Below are 13,561 nucleotides of genomic sequence, written 5' to 3'. Positions count from 1 at the left end.
TGTTTTCTCAACAAATTGTAAGCATCTTCATGATAAATGTATCTCTTGCAAATAGGATTTAAATGAATCTACTTAAATCTGCCAAGCTGTTTTGACTGATGGTATTCCTTAGAGAGGTTTACTGAACTACACTAGCATTTAAAGCCTCTGGACACTTTCTGAACAGAACGATGACAATGATGTTTAATACCGATGTTGTGCGATTGATTTAAAGACACTTGACACCTTTAATTACTCAAAGACCAGTATTCTCACTTGGTGTATCTCAACAAATCCATAAAATAACAAAACTGTGAAAATTTTGACTCAATGAAGTTGAAGTTGCATGAGAATAATGAAAGAAGAAACACAAGTTGTATGCTTTCAGATGCCTTGAATTCGAGACCTAAGCTGAGGTCTCTTATTTAATTCAGATATTTGAGTGAGAAATTACTTCTTTCTCAAAACTATGTTACTTCCGAGGGAGCTGTTTCTCACAATGTTTTATACTATCAAGAGCTCCCCATTACTCAGTACCAAGTAAGGTTTTATTCCAACAATTATTTTGTTGAGTGTTTATTTACCATGAGTGTCCAGTGCCTTAACTGCTATGCATAAATATCTTACAACCAAGCTGGTCTTTAGTCAAAAGGTCAGTTTCTGAATTGATAACTTCCTGTGTTTCTACAACCATGTCCCATAAACAATCTTGTTCTGTGTTTTTTTTTTTAAGATAATTTTTTTCTGGGGGGAGGGGCACCAGAGTTCAAGGTTTTCAAAGGCACAGTATTCTGTTGGTTATTGTCAAAGAGTGATCTCACTGGGTGAGTCCCAACCGAGTGAGAGTACTCTTTGACAAATACATATGCATAAAATAACAAATCTGTGAAAAGTTTGGGTCAATTGGTCATCGAAGTTGCAAGAAAATATTGACAGAAAAAAACTGCCTTGTTGCAAAGAATTGTGTGCTTTCAGATAACAGAGAAGGGCTTCGTGCCTGAAGCCTTATTCAAAGTCAAATTTGTTGGGGAAAAATTACTTCTTTCTCTAAAACTTTATTTCTTTAAAGGGTGCCATTTCTTTAAATTTAACAGCTCTCCAGTGCTATTTATTGATTAAGTTTTTATGGTAATCATTTTTTAGAATAATTGCCAAAGGTATACACGTACCTTCCCTTAGAACTACAGCACCCCAGCAAGTGCTATGTTAAGTTTTCTACCATCATCTTCAAACTTTATTGGGAGTTTTTAAACACTGATTTGTCATTATTTTAAACGCTAACTTTTTATTTCAATGGGGATTGGATTCAGTTGCCATTTACTTTCTACTGATTTCATGGCCTGTTGTGGCCGAGTGTTCTTCTGCATTGCACTTGAGTTCGCATGGCTGACTCATCACAGTGTGGGTTCAAATCCCAGTCCCAATCCAAGAGGAAGGCACTTCACCATAATTGCTTCTCTTCACCCAGGTAAATAAATTGGCTCAGTGTTGGATTGAGGCTTAAGTTCCCTTTAACCCTGGTTTAACCCTTTGGTGCGCAAAGCGGTCGCTAGTGACCACCAAAAACACATCAAATTGGACCTTTACAAACAGTCGTAACTTAAAAACTACAACTCCCAAATATACCGCCCTCGTTGGATTATTTAGGGCGAGTCTTGAACTTTCGTTTGGGGTGATGTTCAACAGGGGGTGCTTTTGAAAATCTTGAAAAAAACACGGTTAAACATATTCTTTTTTTGCTTTTTCAAAAATTAATCTTTGCACCAAAGGGTTAGACTGCAATTACGGTACTTTTATTTCCAATGTTGTCCCTTGTCTTGAGATGCTTTCTAAGTTTTGCCACAGGACAGTAGGCTACTGGCATGGGTGTACACACATCAGTGTATTGATCAAATATATATATTTGGGTTGCGGTAATGCCATGTGTTCGTGGAGGTAGAATTGCCAGGTAGAGTTTGTTTTTAGAGAACTGTCTTGTAACATATTCTACTACCACTGAGTAGATTTTTTCAATTTTTTTTTTATTGGTAAAATCAAACAATATTGTTATTTTTTTATTTATTTCCCCCTCCCCTCATGTTTAGGTGATTTTAAAGGAAACTTCTCCAAAATCCATGATGACCTGACTCACCCTTTAAGTTGTCTATTTGAGACGAATTCCTTGAAGACCAGAAGGTACTGTCCCTTTAATATTTTGTTTCCTTGCAGTGTGAGTGACCTGTCGCTCTCTTGTGTAAACAGGTTGTCAGTCATATGTACCAGAAATATTGTATGACAAATTAAGAGATTTGAGTTTATGACAAAATGTTGCTGTCAACTCGCAAGAGAGGCTTGCACTTCCTGAAGGGGACCTAGGTTTTCGGGCAAAGCCTGTCTCCTTTGAGAATCCATCGTCATGACAACGGGTTATTCAAGCTTCTTTTATCGTGTGTTTATCAACTCTGAGAAGAAAAAAACACGGCATTGATTCAGTCGATGAAGTCATGTCCTTATCATTATTATTGTTTCCACAACAAAGTTAGATTAAACGCGGCAGTGAAAAGTAAAACAAGTCGGGGTTCTCGCAGTTAAGAGTACAGTTGCCTCACGATAAAACAAAATCGCTGCCATTGGCCATTGTCCAAACAGGTGTAGACTCTGTTTGATGCGATTTGAAAAAGATGTTGAATTTAAGAAAAAAAGACCACCGGACTTGTCCTGTCTTGAGTTTCCTGGCACAATACTGAAATCACTGGCTCGGGCCAGTGATCTAGTGTAAAAAAAATTTAACCCTGAACAAAAGCATTATTATAAGAGGGCAAGAAAACAAAGAAACAGAATTGAGATTTGTGACTTCGGAATGTACAAATGTACTCTTTATATAACCTCTTCAATTTGTACTTCTTAATCATACAGGAATATTGTTATAAGAGGGCAGTAAAACAAAGAAACACAAAGCAGCAATGAAATTTGGGACTTCAGAATGTACTCTTTGTATAACCTCTTCTTAAAAGTGTTTTTCATAATGAGGGTGGCCAAATTATACTTCTTTCTCATACAGGAATATTGTTATAAGAGGACAGTAAAACAAAGAAACACAAAGCAGAATGTATTTTTTATAAGCAGAACCTCTACTTAAAAGTGTTCTTTATAACAAGGCTTGGCCAAAAGACCTCTTTATAACAGGATTATTGTTATAAGAGGGCAGTAAAACAAAGAAAACAGAAAGCAGCAATCAGATTCAGGACTTCAATATGTACTCTTTATAAGCAGAACCGTTTTAAACAGTGCCCTTTATTTATAACAATTTTTTTTTTATCTGAGTGAGTGTCATATGTTTTTAAAGTGTGGTGAAACTTTTTTCTGTGTAAAAGACAATTTGTCCTCATCTTAGAATGATCGGAGGGTGACACGGCCTTCGAATATGAATTTTGGCCTATTTTTAAAAACCACAGCTGTTGTTTCTGAGTCAGCCCTGTATGGTATAATTTTTAATAACTAGTTCCAGAGACTTTCCTGCCAGGAAATGATAATAATAAATAGGGGAAAAATAGTTTTTATATTAACGTGGGGCATTTTACAAACATATCAATGAGCTTCATCAAGCTGCTAAACAGTTTTCTGCTTAGCAGAAATGAGCAGGATACCAGTCACAAGTTGTACACAGCTGGGCATAGTAGTTTGGCCGGTAACCAAATTCTTGTTAGCATAATATTGTGGCGCTTACCATTTTGTGCTTAAAACCATGGACACGTTTGGTAATTGTCAAAAGCCATTATTCTCACTTGGTATATCCCATAAAATAACAAACATGTGAAAATTTGGGCTAGTTACCAAGTTTTGAGTAGTTACCAAATAAAGTCCAGTGCCTTTAAGACTGCTTTATGAAATTGAGCCCTGGTTATAGTGGCAATAACATTCCCCTAATATTTCTCAGCTTTCAAGAAGGGTGACTACCTGTCTGATTTCATACCAGAGTTTAAGACTCCAATTTGAAGTTATTCGGAAACGAGTCACACTTGTTGCGTCATTTTGGCACCACATGGGACTCCACTTTAAAGCTAGTCAGCAAAGGCTTGAGAGCAGCAACCGAATTTCATTAAGTTGCCAAAGCAGAAACAAACTGCTTAAAAAGTTTCTGCTAAGCAGAAATGAGCAGAACGATGGTGCATGTGAAATTGTAGTTTGGCTGGTTATACCTTATTCTTGTATGATGTTGTTGTGCTTAGCATCTTGTAGTTGTCAAAGCACAAGTTGCTAAGCACAACATAATTATGCTTACCAGAATATGGTTGCCATAATGTGTGTATAGACTAGTATTCTGCTAAGGTTCCCTCAGCACAAAATTGTTAAGTATTAACATTTTCAGGGCCTAGTTTCATAGAGGTGCCTAGCAGAAAACATTGCTGAACATTTTCCAGCTAAGCATAAATGAGTATAACAGTCACAAGTTGTACATCTGACATGGTTGTTTGACTTGTAACCTTACTCTGGTTAGCATAAAATTGATGTGCTTAGCTAGTTTTTGTGCTTAAAAGCAGCTTTAAGAAATTAGGCCCAGTTCAGATCTGAAATAATTCCAGAGGCATGTTTCGTCATTAAGCACAAGTAGCTAAGCACAGTTCATGAAATTGAGCTCTGGTGTCCGTCAAGTCAAATCGAGTTTTGCTTCGTACATGAATGTTAGATACCTTGAATGTACTACTAATGATCAACTTTTATCCCTAAAGCAATATAATTTTTTATTTACTTAATTTTTTGTTTTATTCTTCCATAACAGTACAAAACTGTACGGATGGAACAGAATGTCTCCTGGAGGGATCACATCACCAACCCGGAGCTCTATGGCAACATCCCCCCACTGAGCGAGAAGATCAAGGAGTGCCGGTTGCGCCTTGAGCTACCAGCCTATAAAGTCATCGTGTGGGAGCCCACCCATGGCAGGCGCGGTCCCTGAAGACCCACCAAGACCATGCTAAAGACCCTGTTTGAAGACGCAGGAGAAGTCAACAAGAAGGAGCTTATCAGCTGTATGCAGGATAGAGTTGTGTGGTGTGTCAGACATCGAGCCCGACTCAAACATGCGGCAACGTGACAACTTCTTCTTATGGCTTCTTATGACTTGGGTCGACTGAGTTGCTGAGTTAGTGAGTACAAAACAAAACACGAGACGATGTACCCTAAGATTGCAAGGACCAGGAAAAGCAAATACATACTACGATCCGTAGATCTATTCTACCAGCATCAACAACACCACAGCAAACAGCGCCTACAACTGTTTGGACATGCAACTTTGGGTGACAGACAACTCTCAATAGTCCTAGACTGGCACAACTGTAACGCTTTGCCCTTAACATGCTGGGCTTGAGTTAAAGCTCGACCAGAATGTCTTGAGGTTGACCTAACAAGAGTTGTTGACTTGAGGCTTCTAACAAAGACCTTAATTAGCGTCTTGCTCTAACAAGAATTATGACGAGTTAAAGTTTGCCCGGAAAGACTTCACCCGTTAGACTTGTGTCTTGGCCTAATACGTGCCCGACAAGACTTAGTTAAGATATACTGAAGGCATGCCCTGGATTTGCTGAAATACACAACCCCCCTTTTTTTAAACAGTGCCTTGAACTTTTCATGTGTGACGTCTCAGCACTTGCTTTTAGACAACTTGCTTAATCCTACAGATAATAAAAAGGATGAATAGCTGAAACTCATAAATGACGCATGTGAAATTGGGCCATCTATTTTTATGACTGATATTTCTCTGAGCTTTTGAGATCATTGTGATAAACAACCCTCTTGAGATGATCAGCCCACACTGGCTAGAAATGAATAAACCATCTTAGAGTCCCACTCAGATTTAAAGGCACTGGACACATTTGGGTATTTGCCAAAAATGTTGTACATTAGATAAAAATATACATTGCAAAGCCTCAAAACCTATTTACATGTAGATGTCATTGTCGTACAATTATTTTCCACTTAATATGGAAAAATATGGAGTGGAATTTTTGACAAAATATTCAATAGTAATCTCCTTTATTTGTGTGGTATATTAAAGGCACTGGACATGTAATTAATCAAAATAATGGTTAGCATAAAACTTACGTGGTAACGAACAATGAAGAGCTGTAGATAGTATAAAACATTCTTGGTTACAACTCTGTCTGAAGTCTTGTAGTTTTTGAGAAGGAGTTAATTTCTCACTGAAGTATTTGAAAATACTTCTGACTGAAAGCGTACAACTTCGTGTGACAAGGGCGGATTTTCTTTCATTATTCTCTTGCAACTTACCTGACCAATTGAGGCCAATTTTTCACGGATTTGTTATTTTGCTTATGTTTGAGATACACCAAGAGACTAGTCTTTGACAATTACAAAATGTGTCCAGTGCCTTTAAAGTCGCTCAGTTAAGATTTTGTTCCAGAAATTTTGTCTTGAAATATTAATGGTTATTTTTTAAAGACTTCGGGTTCTTTCATTATTATGAGATTAAGTCCTGATTCTTCAACTCGAAGCTAAAAGGTCACTATAATGGCAATTTTGTTTTCTTGATGATTAAAAAGTCCTTCTATGAAAAATAATTTTGAAGAGGAATATCTTCCTTAGAAATTTAATGTTTCTTTTTGCCAAAAAAACTGGCTTTGAAGACAAGTTTTGACACAGTGCAAAGGCAACATTATGATACCCATACAAAGTGCACTTATGGCCATAAGTTCTGCTAAGCAGAACAATTATGATGTTTTCTTTCTCCGTGAATGTCTCTTTACTTTTTATGCAGAAAATGCCATGTGTAAGTTATAGTGTTAACTAATAAGTCAAAGTCATAGAAAAAAGAAAGAATTTTAATAAATAAAAGTATTTAAAGTATCAGCTGAAAAAATGATGACTTGAAGATGTTTGAAGATAATTCTGTAAAGGTATTTTGGCAATGTTGTAATCAGAGGTTTGTTATCAGTAATGTTTCCCTGAGGAATGTGATTAAAACTCATTAAGTCTGCCTCAGAATCCATCGAATTGTAGTTAAGTGTTTATATTTTATTTGGCGTTATTTTGTATGTATGCCCCATTAGTGGTTGCTACAATTTGTTTTGTTCCCACTTGTAATTTTTAATCAAAATTAATCAAAATGTCTTTTTTTGTTATCTCAAAAAAGTGTGACAATACTATGAGGGATTTTTTAGGATCCTTAATTCATTATCGTCATATCAAGTGCAAAGCAAAGGCTTGGGAGAGTAGACTAGATAAAAAAGGGGATAAGTCTCAAAAATTAGACCAGCCCTATTTTTGTAACTCTTTACACACAAAATAAAAACAATTCCAAAAGTGACCGCAGAGCAGTGTCTTGCCTACCAGAAAGGACCTACAATGTACAAAGTCAACTCTTTTTGTCAATGAGGGTCACATGATCGATAAATCCCAACCCTAGTCCTTACCCCCCCCCCCCACACACGCACATAATTCTTATTATTAGACAACCTTAAAAAATGTGGGTGAAGAAAACAATGGGTAAACTTTTTTTGGGGGGGGGCAAACTTCATTGAAAGTTAAACAAAACCCACGACGGAAGCCTTTGAAATACATTTTGATGTTTTGAAACAAAACTGCAGTCGTAAAAATACTCAGAAAAGGCAAATTTTGTGGGCTTCCATCTTTTTATTTTAAAGTTACCTCCCAAAACCTCAATTTATTCGTTCAACGCTGAGGGCGCTGTCTTCAGTTTCGTGTACAAAAAATAGATCAAGAGAGGGCGCTGTCTTCAATTTATGTCAATATTTGTCCAACGTTGCGGGCGCTGTCTTCAATTTGTGTCAGTATTTGTCCAACGCTGAGGGCGCTGTCTTTATTTTCGTGTAATTATTTTTTTTCAACTGAGAGAGGGCGCTGTGTACCCGGAAATCGCGCATGTGCACTGCACAATCTTCGTAAACATGTCGTCTGCTCACACGATGGATTTAACATCAAAATGTTTTCATCACAAAAGACCGGTAAGTAAGGATTTGTTTACTTAGTGTGTTGATTAGTTTGTCTGGAAATAGCGGTTAGACTCTGTAGATGACGTGGGGCACAGGTAACACCCTTTTTATAGCGGGATTAGAACTATACTCACTTGTTTGTTGAATTAGTCTGGACACGTTCACGCTGGTCATTTTTGTTACACTATATACTTACGTTGCCATGATAAGGTAGTACATTACATTACATAGCATTCAATTCAATGCATGATGGACGAAACAGTAGCGTTTGTGATAATAATTACGGGTACTACTGGCCCCCAACTCAGGAACCATGCATTTGATCATATCAATTTAGCGTGGTGGATGTAGTAACATCTACATCAAGTTCAACTTGAACTTTGAAGTTCAAACTTAAAGCTAGTATACATCGAGTATTCACATAAAACATAGTTTAAAAACTTATGGCAATTGTTGATTATTGTTTACTTTGAGTTTGATTGAGTGATTGCAGTTGACACTCACACTTTCCTATAATGTATCTGTGTGACCCATTCGCCTTACAAAAACATCAAACATTGAAATTGTGTGTGCGGACCACGCACAGCCACCAACTGGCATGCCATTTGCAAGGTTTCATTGTACCTCTGTACTTGCTTAGACCATGGAGCTTGGACCCTACTCCTAGAGTAGAACTGTGGGGTTTGTTCCTCTATCTATCGAAGATGATAGCGGAACAAACCTCATAGCTCTAGGAGTATCTGACCCAATAGGAGACCAGTGGTTACCACTACATGTAAATGTCCACCCAGTTGAAATGTAAACTCAATAATAATAACAATAAAAATGAAAGATGCAAAACAACCACTTTTCACTCAAATTGTTGAATGTTTACCCCTCTGCAGGAATCCTTGAAGTAACCTTGCTGTTTACATCGTAAGACACGGTTAATTTCCTTACCAACCACACCATCAGCTTGCAAGAAGTCCTCAGCAGATGAAAGTTGTGATTACACGCTCCACTTCAGGAAATTACCGCAAATACTGGTGAGTTTCAACTTAATTTTCTTCTGGTGATAAATTTGATTGTCAGTGTGTGGATCATGAATCCAAGTGCTTCCCTCAGTCACGCTGCCCCTCACTGTTCCCAACGTGTAAAGCCTGGTTCATACTTCAAGCAAAGTTTGACGTAAATTTGACGTCACAACTCTCCTTTCGCAGCGATATTCGCAATTGAGTTGAGCAGAGTTGAACTGCTGCGAATTATTCTTTACGAATTTCTGACGTCAACATTCACTTTGCATTCGCATTTAAAGGAAGTATGAACCGGGCTTTACTCATTCTACTATCAGCCTGTACTTTTATCCAACCCCCCCCCCCCTTTCCTTCATTCTTGAAACACCATCAATGTGCAACCCCTTCTAACTAGCCTCCCCCTTTATTTCAATCTTGAACCGCCCCCAAGTTGTAACCCCTTCTACTATTAGCCTGTTCTTCAATCCAACCCCCCCCCCCCATTTATTTGAATCTTGAACCACCCAAAATATATCACCCTTCAACCAGCCTGTACTTTAATCCAAACCTCCCCCCCTTTCCTTCAATCTTGAACCGCCCCCATGTTTTAACCCCTTCAACCAGCATGTGCTTCAATCCAACCCCCCCTTCTTTCAATCTTGAACCGCCCCCAAGTTGTAACCCCTTTTGACCAACCTCCCCCTTTCTTATAATCTTGAACTGCCCCCAAGTTTTAACCCCTTCAACCAGCCTGGACCCAATTTCATAAAGTCTGTTTACAAGCACAACAATTTGCTTAAAGCATGAAATTTCTTACTTGATAAAAGCAGGATTACCAACCAATTTTCCATCTGTTGCATATTGCTTGTGACTGTTGTTTGCTGATAAATCCTGAAACTCACGTGGCAATTTGACATCCCAAGACAAATGCCTGGCTGAAATGTACCAACAGTTAAAGATGCTATATCAGATTTTTGGCCGATTTGACCCCAAAACTTTGATTTAAAACTCAATAGGTATTTTGATGGGGGTAAAGAAAGTTACAAGCTTTCATTTGAGCCATTGCTCAAAAAAGTCCGCCAATTCTTATGTGTGACCAATTCTTATGTGTTTTATAAGAAACGGTTTAAATTTTTTTCATGGTTCCTGACCATTAAAAGTAAAAGTTAAACTTTTTTTCGTTAGAGTGGGTGATACTCTTTGAAATACCATTCACTCAAACAAATCTATTTTTTAATGTTTGGGACTAAAAATCTGACATAGCATATTTAATATTTATATACAAATAAGACCAGAAAATTTAGCAATCTACATTAAAATGATTGCAGGTGTTCAGGAGCTTGGTGGGGTAGAGCAATGGGCTATTTTGGAATCTGCATGGATGGTGATCCTGTTTTTCTCAAGGATGAAATTTCACGCTAAGCAAATTGTTGTGCACACAGGCTTTATGAAATTGGGCCCCTGTACTTTAATCCCCACCTCCCCTTCTTTCAATTTTGAACCGCCCCCAAGTTTTAACCCCTTCAATCAGTCTGGGCCCAATTTCATTAAGCCAGTAACCACACAAATTTGCTTAGCATGAAATTTATTCCTTGATAAAAACAGGATTATCAACCGAATTTCCATTTGTTGCATATTGCTTGATACTGGTATTTAGCTGTTGTTTGCTAAATCCTGAAAATCACATGGAATTTGGATTGGTAATCCTGTTTTTATCAAGGAAGAAATTTCGTGCTAAGCAAATTTTTGTGCTTACTGGTTTTATGAAGTTGGGCCCTGTATTTTAATCCCAACCCCCCTTTCTTTCAATCTTGAACCGCCCCTAAGTTTTAACCCCTTCTATACCAACCTCCCCCATTTCTTTAATTCTTGAACCGCCCCCAAGAAACCCATTCCACTGACAGCTAGCCTTTAGTCAAGGCGCACACGGCACACCGGATGGCACGCACGACCCCAAAAATGTAATGCACGAAAAAAGACTATCACCGCGAGCGGCGAAGCCGCGAAGCGCCTTTACCAACTCGTTTTGGGGCCTTATGTTTTTCTTTACATTTGCCAACGATTTTGGTGGGAGAAAATGTAATGCATAATGCATTATCGTGGTGAGTTGCTGGCCAATAAGAAACCACAATTACTTGCATGACGTCACAAGAACCGTTGATGCAAATTCGTTACATTTTCTCCCACCAAAATTGTTGGCAAATGTAAAGAAAAACATAAGGCACCCCAAACGAGTTGGTAAAGGCGCTTCGCGGCTTCGCCGCTCGCGGTGATAGTCTTTTTTCGTGCGTTACATTTTTGGGGTTGTGCGTGCTATCCGGTGTGCAGCGTGCGCCTTGACTAAAGGCTAACTGACAGCCTGTACTTCAATCTAACCCCCCTTTTTTTCAATTTGAACCGCCCCCAAGTTGTAACCCCTTGAACTGGCCTACATTAATCCCAACCTCCTCCTTTTCTGTCAATCTTGAACCGCCCCCAAGTTTTAACCCGTTTGAACCAACCTTCCCCTTCCTGTCAATCTTGAACCGCCCCCTTTCTGTCAGTCTTCAACCGCCCCCAAGTTTTTACCCCTTCTAACCAACCTCCCCCTTTCTGTCAATCTTGAACCGCCCCCAAGTTATAACCCCTTCAACCAGCCTGCAGTTTACAACCCCCCCCTTTCTTTCAATCTTGAACCGCCCCAAGATGTTTCCCTTTTTACTACCAGCCTTAACTTCAATCAATAACATGCCCAGGATTTTGCTGGGACAATCTTTTGCAAACACAACACCTTCAACTGCACTTCACTTATTTATTAAAAAAATCAAAATTTCAATCATTTTCAATTTCATTCAATTTAAGTTTTATTGAATATCTTCTCCAACAAAAAAATCTAAGAAACAGGTTTGAACAAGGCATTTTAAAAGCTCAGAAGAATATAAACTGTTTACGGAAATTGCAGCTCTGCGCATGTCTGTTACTGCTGACAATGCAATTTGTCTATATCTCGTGACCACCAGCGGGTATTGTCAAAAAGGTCACGGAAGATAGACAAAACCCGTTGTCGGCAGTAACAGACACGCGCAGCTGCTATTCCTAATAGGCTTATTGTGACAATCTAGACAATAACGTTTTAAACACACCGATATGACAGGAATTAGTGTTCATAAAAACGTGTCAGGCTTGATACTTCATGCCCCTGGGCCTTAGTGCCTTTTAAGGTGTCCAGTTTAAAATTGGGATTTATTTTTAAGGCATTTTTACACAAAAATGCTCTACACTATTTATAACTAGGTTACACTTGAAAACAAACTGTCAATGGCTCTAATAATTCATACAATTCTTGATTCTTTATTTCTGTTTACAGGTTCATTAAGATGGTGAGGAGCAGCAGTTTCTTCACAAGAGATGCACCAGGGCTTTGATGAGAACACTTAGATTGCAGCTTCATCATGACTTCAAACACTTCATCATCTCTCTACTACAAGCTTCTCGTACTTCAACTCGGTAAACTATTCAATACTAGGATATTAAGGTAGGCTTTTTTTGTATTGTTTATGAATTGTAAAAAGGTTTGTTTACAAATATACACTTTGACGGGGCTGCACTTTGACATCATCATATTGCCTCGTAGTCCAGGCCCCGGGGGAAAGCCAGGGATGTACAAAAAACAAGTCCTCCGTCCGGTGAAGCAGTAAGTAGCAGGAAGGCTGGACAATCACCCATGGCCAATTTTACTTCCCCGATCCATCCCCGGCCATCCCCCCTAGTCCTGGGTCCCCCTACAATATTAAAATTGTGCAAAAAAGCAATGAGGTAAATTTGTTGAAGTGTTACATTTTGTAAACAGACCTTTACTAATAATCAGTCCATTTATTGCAACTGTTGATGTAAGGTACATTATCGATTGGTGCTGGCAGAAGAGTATTTAAAGTTACATATTTATGCCATTTTGCTGGCAACGCTTAGTACAACAATCAACTCATAAGCAGAAAGCACACTGTGATTTGCAATGGCCACATTTCTGCTAAGCTGAAAAATAAACATGTGTTGCTACATGTAGAATTTGTCTTATCCAGTTATTCCTAATTCATTCTCTTGGAGAGTGCTGTCCTAAAAAGACCAATAAATGTTTTGGTTTATCAAACTCTCCAGCTCAGCTTTTTCATAGCGTTGCCAATTAAAGTTGAATCATGCTGAGGGGTTTCTGTCGGGAGTACTTCTCCTGGAGTCCTTCTGCCAGCACATATCTATAAAATAATGGAAAGAAAATTAATTAGTATACAATCATGTATCTATGTGATGCTTAAGTGGCTCACAGGTATGGGTGTGTGACGTAGCTTTTTCAAAGATCACATCAAGTTTGCAGTAGTTTGTCTAGTTTAGATTTACACACCAACCAAGCTCAATCGTTAAGATTTCAACAAATTATGTTCAGTTCTAAGATTTTGTACCATTCATACTTTCATTTTAATGACACTTCTAGAAAGACACAAGTTGAATGTGGGGAACAATGGTATAAATTGGTGTTTTAAGTTATGATTTTAGATTCTATCAAGTAGTAAACCACAAGGGAAACTGGCAGTGTAAATTGTAAATTATTTGGGGTTGAACAAAAAGTCAAACTGACAACAGCAGGGTGTGAACCAATACGTATTTAAT

At 38.2% G+C, this 13,561-nt stretch overlaps 1 protein-coding gene and 1 long non-coding RNA gene across 2 annotated transcripts; both read left to right on the top strand.

Annotated features, from left to right (window-relative positions):
• Nucleotides 1–1,059: 1,059 nt before the first annotated feature.
• LOC117305186 lies at nt 1,060–6,314 on the top strand. Its single transcript, XM_033789993.1, has 3 exons — nt 1,060–1,447; nt 2,064–2,154; nt 4,739–6,314. The coding sequence occupies exons 1-3, from the start codon at nt 1,273–1,275 to the stop codon at nt 4,821–4,823; spliced, it is 351 nt and encodes a 116-aa protein (XP_033645884.1). The 5' UTR covers nt 1,060–1,272; the 3' UTR covers nt 4,824–6,314.
• Nucleotides 6,315–7,880: 1,566 nt separating this feature from the next.
• On the top strand, nt 7,881–12,346 carry LOC117305330. The gene is made up of 3 exons (XR_004520665.1): nt 7,881–7,940; nt 8,813–8,953; nt 12,267–12,346. It is a non-coding gene; the product is annotated as an uncharacterized LOC117305330 (long non-coding RNA).
• Nucleotides 12,347–13,561: the final 1,215 nt, after the last annotated feature.

This window comes from Asterias rubens, chromosome 22 (assembly GCF_902459465.1).
Source record: "Asterias rubens chromosome 22, eAstRub1.3, whole genome shotgun sequence".
NCBI classification, from domain to species: Eukaryota; Metazoa; Echinodermata; class Asteroidea; order Forcipulatida; family Asteriidae; genus Asterias; species Asterias rubens.
This window is presented reverse-complemented; position numbering and strand designations above follow the sequence as displayed.

Bases quoted from the DNA above. Each gene is read 5' to 3' on its own strand.
- LOC117305186 (XM_033789993.1), top strand. From the start codon at position 1,273: ATGGGGATTGGATTCAGTTGCCATTTACTTTCTACTGATTTCATGGCC. The intron at 1,448-2,063 runs GTAAATAAATTG...CCTCATGTTTAG, and splicing joins AATTGCTTCTCTTCACCCAG to GTGATTTTAAAGGAAACTTC. The intron at 2,155-4,738 runs GTACTGTCCCTT...CTTCCATAACAG, and splicing joins AATTCCTTGAAGACCAGAAG to TACAAAACTGTACGGATGGA.